Source organism: Pelmatolapia mariae, linkage group LG20, assembly GCF_036321145.2.
Source record: "Pelmatolapia mariae isolate MD_Pm_ZW linkage group LG20, Pm_UMD_F_2, whole genome shotgun sequence".
Taxonomy (NCBI): domain Eukaryota; kingdom Metazoa; phylum Chordata; class Actinopteri; order Cichliformes; family Cichlidae; genus Pelmatolapia; species Pelmatolapia mariae.
In genome coordinates, this window is record NC_086244.1 from 32652754 (window position 1) to 32665860 (window position 13107).

The window sequence follows — 13107 nt, forward strand, 5'->3', positions numbered from 1 at the left end:
TTCCCAGGAGTGGACGCCACAGCAAATTCACCCGTCAAGGTTGGACTGTGCAATGCTCAGGAAAGCTGCAAAAAAACAAAAAGCTAAATTTAGGATTCTAAAGGTCTGATGTGTGACTTATAGTGACATGTAAAAACAGTAGCTTTTTCACATGACTACTGAGCCCACAAATTCAATAGTAGGTCCACAGCAGGGTACCAATTACCACAAGAGTAATACACCATTCACTAACATTTCATACAATCGCCTTTTATTTCATATTGAGATGAAGAAATATATTTGAAAATCAACAGAAGTCTGTGCAACTGCCACAGTACAGAGAAAGAAAGATGTCCTTAGTGTGAACGAGATCTGCTGGAGCAAAAGTAGAGACAGAGAAGGAAAATGGAAGTAATGAAAAGCAAGAAAAATAAACCTTGTGGGTGATCAACTCTGCCAAAACACAACAGTCTCATCTTTCTTAACCATTTTTATCCAAAGCTCATGAAGTTTAGTGTTTCCCAAAACAATGACATTTTTCCTAGGAATATGTTGTCTCACAAAGTGTCTTAAAGACTTGACAACCTTACATGTACAGCATCCCCCAAACACCCAAATGTACCTTACAAGTGATAACCCAGCCATATCAAGCAGTGATTATATTTAATGTCGTTGTTACAACTCTCTTTTCTCAGCTCCACATTTGTAAAAACACTCATACTGGACAATTAAGAGAAGAAAAACAATCAGATTAATAGAGGCAATAGTTCTAAAAGAAGTCTTAAATTCTGATGTAACAACACATGAAGCCCTTCAGTTACTCGTCTTCCAATTTTATACCTTGGGCATACAATTTTCATCCATCTTTCATGTGTCTCAAGTCAAGGAGCTTGTTTAAGACCTGAAAAAATCTAACATAAAATTATGTAACTGGACATCCACTTGGGAAATGATTTGTGAGAATACATTTAAGGATGAATGTAAGGGTGGAGTGAAACAAGCTTTAAAAAAGTCACCATGCCCGGCTGAAGACATGATACATGTGAACGGGGGAAGGGGAAAAAAAAAAAAAAGACTTGAACCAAATTTATGTTGGCCAAGTTGCAATGCTAGCATTTCTGCAGAGCCTAAAAGAGAGGCCACTGTAATTTAACAGTGAACAGCACTGACATCATTCATTATGCTCGTCTGCAGTTTTTATAGTTTAACCCAACTGTACAAAGGGATTAGACACACAGACAGGATCTGCCTTCTTCGCTTTAATGACATTTTAATTCAAGGGGGAAAAAAAGGAAATAAATAAAAAACAAAACATTGGAAACAGGACTGGAGGTGAGGTTTGGCTGAATGTCAGACTGACGAGACTCAGTCTGAAACCTCAGACTGCCAGCTACAATGCTCCACGGCCTTCAAACCACTAAAAAAAAAAAAAATAAAATAAAATGGTACAACTTCACCAAATCACTGAACTTCACAGTTATCTGCAGGCAACCGCATTAGCATGTTTTGCTGCAATGCTGATTTTGTGATGCAAGCTGAATGGGGCAGCCAGTCAAGCTTAACACATACTTTTTAACTGCTATTTGACTATTTGCAGATTATCTTGCATGTAAAGGGTAAGAAAATGACACCATAAAGCTGTAAATTGCACTGTAATTCTATGCAATTATGTACAAAGTTGCCTTGACTGTTTTTATCCGTTGCTACTGTGTTTGATGGTAGGGTGCAGTGTGAGGTATCAGACGTCTGACTGCAGCTTCACCTGCTCCACTCTGAAGATCAGTTCCTGTGTCCGTTCATTTACAGAAACAGTAACATTCAAATTAATGTAGAGGCCCAAATCATCTCATGTATACACAGGCTTGCCAAAATATGAGCACAGTGAGATAAAACAAGAATAAACAGGACAGCACACAGAATTCCATCCCTCTAATATGGCTTATCACTTCCCTTTCAACATCACATCTCATTCCATCAACCGTTTCAATTTATCACATGGGGCGAAGGTCTGCAGACTACAGGCTATTTTTGCCATTTATTAAAAAGCAAAGAACCCAATTTTATATTTCAGTGTTAAAAAAAAAAAAAAAAGTGAAAATTTGAGTCCAGACACAAGGCTGACCGTTTTCTCGTAGCTTCAAAGGCGTGCTCAGAATCACTCCTTCTGAGCCACAGGTAAACATTTTCATTTAGGAGGAATTCAATTTGGTTGGCTACATTTATGTGTTTTGTTTTTGTTTTTTTATTTTCAAGGTGTGGGGACACAGGAAGTCTCATTATGTTGATAAAACAACATTAAAAACAACCTATTTTAATATTTATTTTGAATACAAAAAGAAAACTATTAAATGGAATTACACATGTAACATCATACTCATTTTTGTAGCTCCCTAGTTTCCCAAATAATATAATAATAATCATCTGTAATTTTCTTAAATATCTTTAGGAAAGTAGAGGTAACTCTTAATTCTTAGCAGTTCACCCTAATCAGCGTTTAGTCTTAATGTTTGGCCTGTTTTCACAGGAAGAATCAGAGACTGAAGGAGGGTGTGAATATAACCTCATGGACTTTTGCACTTCTAATCTAAAGTGATTAAAAAAAAAAAAACATGGTTCACAGTCTCAGCTAGTTGGAATTTCTCATTGAAATTACAAGCTTATGATTATGAGTGCAAAAGTATTTTTCCAAAGTACAGTTTCAGTTTGTCATCATTGCTAAACAATTCATTTGCTTCAAATGACTCTAATCAAATTCAATGATTTGATTGTTTCCACAATAGCATGCAACAGCTACAGCAATAACTGGCAGCACAATCAGTGAACTGATGACCTTTAGGTGTAAATGAAGTTCATGTTTATTTAGATGAAATAATTTAGCTGCTATCAACAACCCTAGAAAACGATTCACCACGAGCCAGGTCTGGAAGTATAAATTTAGAGATGGTAATGCTACAAGTCCAAAGGATGTGACTGTGAGACCTGTGCCATGTTGACTACTGACCAGGACAGCAGTCCTCTGTTTGTGGACTCATTTGTCCTCATGGGCCAGTGCCAGAGTTACAACAATTATAAAACTTAAAATCGGTAACTCATAAATCAATGTGATTTTCTTTAAATACCCACTAAGACTATTTGCTAATCTTCTCCTTCACTTTCTCCACGTTTCTAATGGTGCAAATGGATAAAAGAAGCACAGACAATGACCACCTTCCCTTCATTGTAGGCACCCAGATAACAGAACAGCACTTGCTCACACATTTCTAGCATAATTTCAGAATCTTGAATGCAGAAGTGTAAACAGGTTAGGATCAGGAAAGAAAGAAAATCAGCTTGCAAAACAAGAAAAGCATCCACAGATCTGTGTGAGTGTAACACCACCAACATGTCTTGTCAGTCCAAAAAAGTTAAATTTTTGTAGAATTAAATAAATGAATAGACTATTGGGGGGGAGGGGAGTGTCCCACATTTTTGTCCACTGACAAGAAAAAAAAAAAAAAAAAGGGGTGGGGTGGGGTTAATGTGGTTTGTACTTCTGCTTGTGATTCCAGAGAGGTATCAGGTGGCAAGTTAACCTGGTCTGGAATTTTTCTTTCACCTGGCACTTTTTCAAATCTTGATGTTTGGTAACATAGTTCATCAGCAGGACAGACCCGCAGCAGCTTCTTTCCTGTGGTCCAGCAGTTGGTGCTGAGTAACATGCTTTTCATGCTTCCTCCGTTCCACACCTGGTTCTATATTTGGAACCAGTGAACCCAAAGCTAATCTGACTTAGTGCTTCTCAATTTGACGCGCTACAGTCTTTCATCGAGAATCAGGAACTCAAACCCAGCCTCTGTCACAGACAGCTTTCCCCACAGTGGAAAATAAAAGAATGAATATGGCTGCTCTGTAAAACTTACAAAAAAAGAATATCATACACCCATTTCATTATTTATTTAGAAAGCAAAAAAAAGAAAAAAAGAAAAAGACACATGAAGCAGTGAACAGATTTCTGCAAGCTGGGATTAAGTCTGGAAAAGAAAGAATTTTTGTGACTTTCTTTCGTTTGTATGCAGGAGCGAGCCAAGAATTTAGTGTTCAGTCTGCCCAACTACACTGAGCATTTACAACCATCGTGTCTCAACTGAAAGCACTGTACAGTCTTTTGGGCTTCACAATGATGCTGACAGAGTTTGAGTGTGCACGGCTGTTTGTATACACTGGTCAAAGGGGTGTGTGTGTGTGTGTGCGCGTGTGTGTGTGTGTGTGTATACGCCTAATAGCTGTCACTGAATAAACCTGTATACTAGTCAGGAACTCTGAACACACCAGTATACTTGCCAGTGACCTCAAACAGAGCGTGCATATCTGTACACTTGTGTTCTGTTTGCTATGATCTTGAAGGTGCATCCTCAAAGCTGATGATGCTGGACTCTGGGTGCTGCACTCCACCCGAGGAAGGTGCTCCGCCACTTTGTGACATCAATGATGAGGAGGTGGAGGAGAGGGAGGCACTGATGGCTCCCCCTGCTGTTCTTGGTGTGGAGGAGGGCTCACGTCCGCCTGGTAGGAGCGGCTGTGTGTCGGTTCTGACCTCGTCGTCATCGTCGTCTTCCTCGTCATCCATGCTGGGCCAAGCAGACTGGTCCTCTACGCGTTTTAGCCGCTCGTTCAGAGCTTTCAGGGCCAGTTGTCTACAAGGATGAGACAAAGAGAAATGCTTTGCTTCAATGATTTCAGGGCTCAAAACACTAAACTACTGACATAACTGAAGTGAGTAATGTGTCTCTATGGGATTCTTGTAGGAATTTTATACGTACACACTGAGAGTCTTTAATGGTAAAGACTAAAAAGCTGATAATGTTGAACAATATTTAAATTCACCAAAATAAAAAATACATATAAAAAATGAGCAACATCTACGAAGTGGGCCCCTGAGGGAGTTCCAGTAACTTGGCTTCAAGTATCCGACACCAGTTTTTGTGTCAGGCAACATCAGACTCAACCCAAACACTGCTTTTCTAACAGTAAAATAAAATGTGACTATTTGAATGGTGCCAAAAGAAAAGAAACATTATGTTTGCACTAGTCTAATCAGAATTACACCCATTTTAACTGGGTGTAATTCTGATTAGACTACTGCATACTGCACTAATCTCACCTTTCCCTGCTCTCAACAAGTACAACTATTGTCTCAAACACATCATGGTGCATTAACTCTTATACTAGTTATGCCGAGGTGTGACGTAATAAACAAAGAATAAAGTCACACTGAATTGAGTCGATTGGCCACTGTCGTGACACCCAATCAAGCTTTTTGAGTTAAGATTGGACATGTCAAACTGAATCCATCCATTCCTAGTTATGACAAATCAGTACTTACTAGAGCTACCTCACCAAATTCTCTGTTGCCTTTTAGGATTGCTTTTGTAAGTAACAGTGAAAAAAAAAAACAATCCTAAATAATGTTTTACTTAACTTTTACTCAAAAGTCAACTCTAAATTTATCAAAATGTCAAAGAAGTCATTGCTATGTGGGGGCATTTATTTCTCTCCAAACATGTAGCCAAAAAAGTTGTAAATGTATAATTCACAATTGTTGCACATCAACAAACATATCATCTAAAGTGGTAACAGTGACTTGTTTTAAGATATCTGTGCTTACACACAGACGTCACTGAACACACTGGCAGACTTTGCTATTCTAGACAAAACACACATGCCACACCCAGTCTTTTCTTTGGTTAACTACATGGCTACTAACGACTATTGTAATATTGTAAAAAACTAAATAAATAACTGTATCACGTTAATGATACATGAGTGTTTAAATTAATATGCAATTCTTATTTTGTACATTTTTCTACAGTTACGATTATGATCTCTTCCCTTACTTTGTCAATTTGCCAAACATGACACCAAACACACACAATAAAGTATATTTTGTAGCTATCCCATTAACAATGTATTATTAATGAATGTGTATTGAGAGTCTGACATTTTAAGAGCCATAACTCAAACGTTCTCTTTTAATAGAACGGCATTAGAATGCCATTAGGAACCTATTCGCACCATTTATTTAATGATGCAGGGCCTGGTGGAGTGTGGCCTTAACATGGGCATTTTAGACCATAATTTGAAATATAAATAGATGAAGGCAAAAATAACATTTCATACAACACTTTACTGAGACAAACTGAGGCTGGTTGTATTCAATGCTTCACTTTCAGTTTAGTGTATGAGGACATATGTTTACAGATGTAAATATTTAACTCCTTCTTGTTTGCGCTCACTCACCTCCTCCTTTCTGCATCCTGTGGGTCTGTCCCTGGTAAGCTGATGGTGATGGAGGAGGGCGCTCCCACGTCGTATCTCTTTACCATCTTCCTGCACACCTTCATCTTCACCAGGGCAGAGTGGACGAGCCCTGCCAGCAGTCCCACAGCTGGCTGCACTGCCTCTGGGAAGAAACTTGCAAAGGCAAAGTGGTCTGACATGTCGCCGCGGCCCCGGCTGTGCCTCTGGTAGAAGCGCAGGTAGACCCATCCAGACAGTGCACCATAACTGTATGAAGCCAGGGGAGCGGAGCTGTCAAGCAATCCAGACAGGCGCAATAAAGCCAGGAAGAGGAGGACCAAAGCTGGTGCTGCTTTGAGTCTCACCTGAAAGGAACAGAAAGACTTCAGTTCTGGTGGCCAAAATCATCGAGGAAGCTACCATTTTATAAAAACTTGTTGGCTCGCAGTTCTCACAATCTCTTTAAGTGAGTTAGATTTAGGAATGGGGAAAACCAACTGGTTAGATGCCGGGTAACAGGCAGAAGTCATAGTCAAAGTGTTTCAACAAATGTTTCAACAAAGTTCCTAACCTGGTCAATTGAGACCAAGAGAGATTTGAGAAGTGACCCAGTTTCACTCAAACTCGCAACAAGCACAAAAAGCAAAAATGAGGGCAAACTAAGGCAGAATGGCCAAGATGTTTCAGAAACATATTGGGAACATGCCGCTAAAGTGTGTCTCAGCAAGAAAAACTAAAACCTTATCTGGACACAGCTGCTCTGCAGACGAGCAGGAAACTAAACCCTAAAATGCAAATTAAAAGACTGCACTGTAGTCCAAATGTCGAAGAAAATCGAACACAGGCCAACTGGAGAAAACGCTCAACACCTCAGTCTGTAAACTACATGTGCTTACACAGTGATAACTTATGACCATATAATGCCATTAAGAGCAAAAACTGGTGACAAAATGACAACGTTTCACGTTTGCAACATGATTTTTAAATTAATATACAGATGGTAGAAATATGACAATTAAAAAAAGTTATGTCCCTCCTCCAGCATAAACTACAAACAGACCACTTTTACAGACTTTGGGAAGACGACTTACAAGTGTTACAGTTAAGGCAATAAATCTGTGATATCTAGCTGACAAATCTATGTTTTGTTTTGTTTTTATTTATCACTTGATACAAACCCAGGCCTGTGACAGACTGGTGACCTGTTAAGGTCAGTCACCTCACACCCCTGAGTTTGAAAAGTTGAAGTGGATGGATGAATGGATAAAGTCCAAATAACAGACCTCTGTAAAAGACCTCTGTGGAGGGGGTGCCAAAACTTCTCTATGCAGGAAAAAAGGTAAAACACCAAATTCCCATATAATGCAAAAATAACGCAATAGATAAAAAGAATTGTTTTGTGTGTGTGTTGGGGCGGGGGGTCGCTTATTTTAAACACAATTACAGATACAATCTCATCAAGACTTATCCTGTGTTTGTTCAGACTGTGAAAAGTTGCTGAGTACTTTTTAGCCAACAGTACATCCTGTTAAATGTCTTTTGGCAAAGTGAAAGGTAAGAGAAAGAAACACCTGAATTTTGCATTATAAAACCACAAATGATAACACATATCATACAAAGCCAGTGATTTTACACTGTACTCCACCATATACATTTGGTTTTATTCTTCAATATATGCACTCCTATCAAAACCAGAAATTCCAACTTTCATCCAGTCTAAAAAAGTGATTTTGAGACACTAAATCTTACATATCTACCAATAATTAATCACTGCTGCACATCTAATGGCAAAGCAAGCAGTCTGCAGGTAATACTCCTAAGCTTGTATTAATCCAGATAATAATTAATAATAATAATAATAATTCGACATTGACTGGCGTTATATTGATCTGTCACGTCCAAAAAACAGAGTTTATGCACATATTCTAGAGACTAGTGGTTAGCTTTCCATTGTTATTTGTGCGCTTGTTAGGGTACATACTCAGTTCATCTTTACACCTTTTTACCCCACCCTCTCTTATTAATTAGGCTCACCTGTGGCACTCTGAGCACTGTAGTATCCCCCATGGTCTGCTTCAGCGCCACCAGGACACCTCCCAGGAATCCGGCTGCTCCATGGACACGCACAGCAAACAGGAAGTCCAGGTCAAAGGTAGCCACATAGGTGAGGAGGTAGGAGAAGCCTGCTAACAGGCCTGCAGACACGTTAACCACTGCGAAAAAGATCAGGAGCTCCAGAGCACCCCACAAAGGCTCCAGCAGGCGCCCACAGGCCATTACTGTCCCCACATTGGCTGCCACACCCCAGACGTGCTGCTCCACCACTCCATGGGTTACCAGCGTCCACACCCAAAAGTTGGGTGGAAAAAGGTAGCCCGGGGTCACCCCCAATGCGTATGGAGTGTTGACAGCCCATGAAAGCAGGTACAGCAGTACTACTAGAGCACTTATAGCTTTTACCACTACACTGGTGCTGGCAAGGGCAGCCAGGAAGTGCTGTCGTGCCACGGGCAGGTAACGATTCATTGTGGTCAGTTATGAAGAAGGTCCTCTTTGAGCAACTCGGCCCAAAAGAGTTAAAAAAGCAGAACTAGTTGCCTGTTGTTGTAGCAGTTCTTGAATAACGGAGTGAGGTCAATGATGCCAAGCAGAACAGGAGACACCCGTGGTTCCTGACAGCATCAAAATCCACACTTCTCTGTGAGCCTTCATCCGGATAATGTCTGTGAAGTGGGCATAGGCAGCTTTAGTAATCAATACAGTTAGCTTCTACTCTTCCTGCAAACGTTTGTTAGCAATTGTATTAAAACTCATTAAGGGAGTTTGAAGCGTTACAGCTCATCTACCCTTCAAAAGGAACAGTACAGTGGAAAACAAGCAAAAACGCTGATTCTTACAATTTAACAAAGTAACAAACTTTGGGCTTCAGTAGATAACCTTAGCTGGGGCATTTTAATCAAGCTGGCGACCTTCAGTCGGTGTAGACAAAAGTAGGGCAAGCTTACAAATTACCACCAGTTACCAGACAGGTGCTAGGAGCCAAATATGTCATCAATAAGAGAAGCAAAAATAGCCAAGTAGTAATTTCTTAAGAGCAGTCTGGCTGAGCTAGCTTGTAAACACTGATAGCTAAGGCTAGCTAGCTGTCAAACAGAGTGTATCCAAGTACTTTACTTTATGTCCACTGAAGAGCAGAAGAGGTTTCGTGTGAGTGTAAAACAGAACAGCTAGGGCCAGTAAAACCTGGTCGATGAAAAAGCCCACCGAGCCCCAGTTCTTAGTCCTCTCGGCCCGGGCTAGCCTGAGGGTTTCCCGTCGCTAGCAACAGGCCCTCAAAACAATATTAAAGACGTTCCCGGACCAGCGTCAGCTCTCATATAGTTCATAGTCTTTCTCATACGACCCTAGCTTCATTGGTTTATTTTAATGTTCTTCTCTCCTTTCAAAGCAGGTTGCCAGACAAAATTATGTTACCTTTCCAGGCACTTCTCCTCCCAGAAAACACCACACAGCGAACTGACCTGCGCTGTCTGCCACCGTCATCAACAATCGGTGAAAAAACGCCGTCGCGTAACTTCCGGACAGCATAGCACTCTGGGATACTGAGTTTTTACACAATCATTTCCGTAAAACGAGTCTGTAAATGATGACTTTCGTTTGCCTACGGTGAAAACTATTTCATTTAGTTTACATTTACTTATATACGCTATTTAATTTGCACTATATTTTAAGTTAAATATTTCACTTTTTTTATCCTGCCTTTATAGTACTTTTACTTTAACCCTTTGAGGTTCACACCAAGAAACTTGCAATTAAAAATTATTTTTTTTGCATTTGTAATTCATTTAGAACAACAGTAACAAAGTTTAGATTTTTTTTTTCAAACAACTCCATAGTTTTTTAAAGTTGGGCCTCAACCAAACGATTGAGATTTTCATTCATGGTAAAACTGAATACAAAAAATATTTTTAAAAGCTTAACAAAACAGTTATAAACTTCCGTAACTTAGCAGCAGAGTAACTGAACAAATACAAGAGAGTTGTAGTGCTACAGGACCAACTGCAATTGCAATTTAGAGGCCTTAGATTTCCTTTATTTCTGGTGATATGCAACAAAGCACTGCTGGTGGGCATTCAGGCACAGAAGCACTTTGCACTAATAATAATAATAATAAAAAACTTTATTTATAAAGCACACTTAAAACCAAGGGTATACCAAGGTGCTTAACAAATAACATAGAGAATAAGAGGAAGATAATAAAAATAGAAATGGGACCAAAGCAAGCACTAGGTATGCAAGCAGATAACTGTCACTGATACATAGGAGAAGCAGCAGATTCAGAACAAACAAGGAATTAAATGAGCATAAAGGTGCATAATGTAAAATCATAAGTGAAATGTTAACTAGAAGGAAAGGCAAGATTGAATAAGTGGGTCTTTAGTCGTAATTTAAACAGTGCAATAGAATCAGAGGTGCGGATAGCGAGAAGGAGGTTATTCCACAGTACCGGGGCAGCCAGAGCAAACGCACGGTCACCCTGAGACTTCAGCCGAGATCTAGGTTGCGTCAGAAGTAGTTGAGTAGCAGATCTAATGATGATGGTCGGCCAAACTTTGATGGAAGCTTGTTGACCTGCATCAAACTGTGGGCAACTGCAAGATGAAACCTTTTGAGAGAGAGCGGTTTCTCATTTAGTAGGGCACAGTCCCTCTTGTGAACAAGCCAGGCATTTGAGATGCAAAGGTGGAGGATGTAGCCAAACATCGGAAAACACCATTGCTTTGATTTTGCTGAAGTCTTGTACATGTGGACCGGCATGTCTGATAGATCAGAGATCTAGATAAGAGATATTCATCTCCTGTTGGAAAAAAAACAACATCGCAAAGCAAGAGGGAGAATGTATTGTTCACCTCCCTTAGATAAACAGGCAGCTTTAAAGTGTGAAATATTCATATACAAAAACACATATAAATTTGTCTGTTGTCTCAGTGGCTGATAGCTGATAGCCACAGGTCTCAATGTGAGCTTGAAGCCATTTATAATGTTTAAGTTGTTTAACCTGTAGGTGCTCACGATAAACAGATTTTGAATGAAAGCCTGGGAACTAAAAAAAGCACAAAAAAGTGTCTATTCTTTGTGCCCGCATGGATTAGTCCCTCTTACCGGTTTAATGTTAGACAATATCTTCACGGACCGGTCTTTAAGGTGGTGCGGATAAAAACAACAAAATGAAATGATAAGACCAAGACAAAAACTGTGGTATTTTGTAAATATAATAATAAACGCATATTCACTGTAATTCTTAACTACAGGTTTAACAGTAGTTCGGACCAATCCGAGCCACAGAAGCGAGGGCAGACAAACAAACAAGCAAAAACCACCACCAACAACAACAATAACAAAAAAGAGGATTAGAGACAAAAGGAGAGGAACGGAGAGAGGTGTAGAGATGACAGGAGGCTGTATTTGTTAGCTTGTGTGTTCATTATTGGATGCCTTCTTTCTTGCCATCTGAATGGAAACAGCTGCTCCCCTGTTAAGGCGGAAACAAGAGAAATTTTGGACATTAACGTCTTAAGCCCCAAAGGGGTTTCTGAGCTTCCTGCCCCAATGAGTTTGCCCCAAATTAATTGATTATTTCTCTACAATTACAAACCCTGTGTATACAATCTTGGTATCAAAATAAAGCTGACGCTTGTGAAATTTCATCAGAGTTGTAAATATTGCAGCAGATATTACTGTGTCAAAGTTACTGAGACTGGAACACAGACAGTAGATTTTATCCTCGCCTATTTTCTTTCTTTATTTTTTAGCATATAACCCTTTTTAAAATATGCTTCAGTTCACATTTCATTCCAGAAACACAGTAACCAACATATAAACATCATCTGTGCAAAGATTTATGTTTCTAAAGTGAAACAGTGAAAAATTACAGCACTGTCAATACATGAATATCCAGACATTGTACAAAAATGTCCAATTTTGGCACACATTGGACACCATGTCAGTTGAATTTTTTAGGTATTAAAGAGCAGAAATGATTTAATTTTATTAACAGGCCTAAAAATGCTCGTCACTTCAACCAAGGAAATCTGTCAGTTCATGGACATGGCATGTATGATGCGGTGAAGGCATTTCAAGTGAAGCTGCTTATATGGGAGTCACAAATGCACCAGTGCAACTTGCCTCACTTTGCCTGTTGCCAAGTAATGTTGAACCAAGTCGGCACAACAGTGTTCCCAAACTGAGCGCACTGAGTTTGCACGGAGCTCTGGTGACTTTGAAGCACACAAAGAGAGTTTCGAGCTGCTTTGCAACCCATTTACAGTTGACGTGGAAACTGCATCTGTGCAGATTCAGATGGAGCTGACTGAGCTGCAGTGTAATGGGACACTCAAGGCAAAGTACGACAGTGAAGGGCCCGCACAGTTTATTTGTTCCATTCCTGAAGCAATGCCCCAGCTCTGTGTACATGCGGCTAGAAATTTGTGTATGTTTGGTAGCACATATCTGTGTGTCAAGTTCACAGGTGCGGGACTCAAAAGGCAGGACTCAGAACAGGTGCAGTCAAAAGCCAAGTGGGTTTTATTCACAACACCAGTGCTATAAACATATGTACAGTGGGGTCGGGAGAAGAGGGGTCCAAGGATTCCAGGGTTAAGGTCCAGGGCAGGGAAGAGGGAACACTCTCACTTGCTATTCTCTGTGAATACTCCAATCACCAGTTCCACACCACGCTCTCTCTTTCATTCGTGCTCAGCAGGGAAAAGTCCAGGGGAGACAGGTTCCGATCCAGGAGAGTCTACAAGGGAGAAGGAGACAGACGTCAGGGAATACTCAGAAACACAAGGT

General features: G+C 40.0%; 1 protein-coding gene across 2 annotated transcripts; it reads right to left on the bottom strand.

Annotated features, from left to right (window-relative positions):
- Positions 1-247: 247 nt before the first annotated feature.
- On the bottom strand, positions 248-9792 carry tmem115 (transmembrane protein 115). 2 transcript variants are annotated; one of them, XM_063464635.1, is made up of 4 exons: positions 9730-9792; positions 8290-8978; positions 6256-6620; positions 248-4652 (listed from the first exon to the last, which is right to left on the bottom strand). In XM_063464635.1, exons 2-4 carry the CDS (start codon positions 8779-8781, stop codon positions 4349-4351), a joined length of 1161 nt encoding a protein of 386 aa, XP_063320705.1. In that variant the 5' UTR covers positions 8782-8978; positions 9730-9792; the 3' UTR covers positions 248-4348. The 2 variants fall into 2 exon arrangements, with proteins under 2 accessions (XP_063320705.1, XP_063320707.1); XM_063464637.1 differs by lacking the exon at positions 9730-9792 and adding an exon at positions 9430-9569.
- Positions 9793-13107: the final 3315 nt, after the last annotated feature.

Bases quoted from the DNA above. Each gene is read 5' to 3' on its own strand.
- tmem115 (XM_063464635.1), bottom strand. From the start codon at position 8,781: ATGAATCGTTACCTGCCCGTGGCACGACAGCACTTCCTGGCTGCCCTT. The intron at 6,621-8,289 runs GTGAGCCTAATT...TGTTCCTTTCAG, and splicing joins CAGTGCTCAGAGTGCCACAG to GTGAGACTCAAAGCAGCACC. The intron at 4,653-6,255 runs GTGAGTGAGCGC...TCATCCTTGTAG, and splicing joins CAGGATGCAGAAAGGAGGAG to ACAACTGGCCCTGAAAGCTC.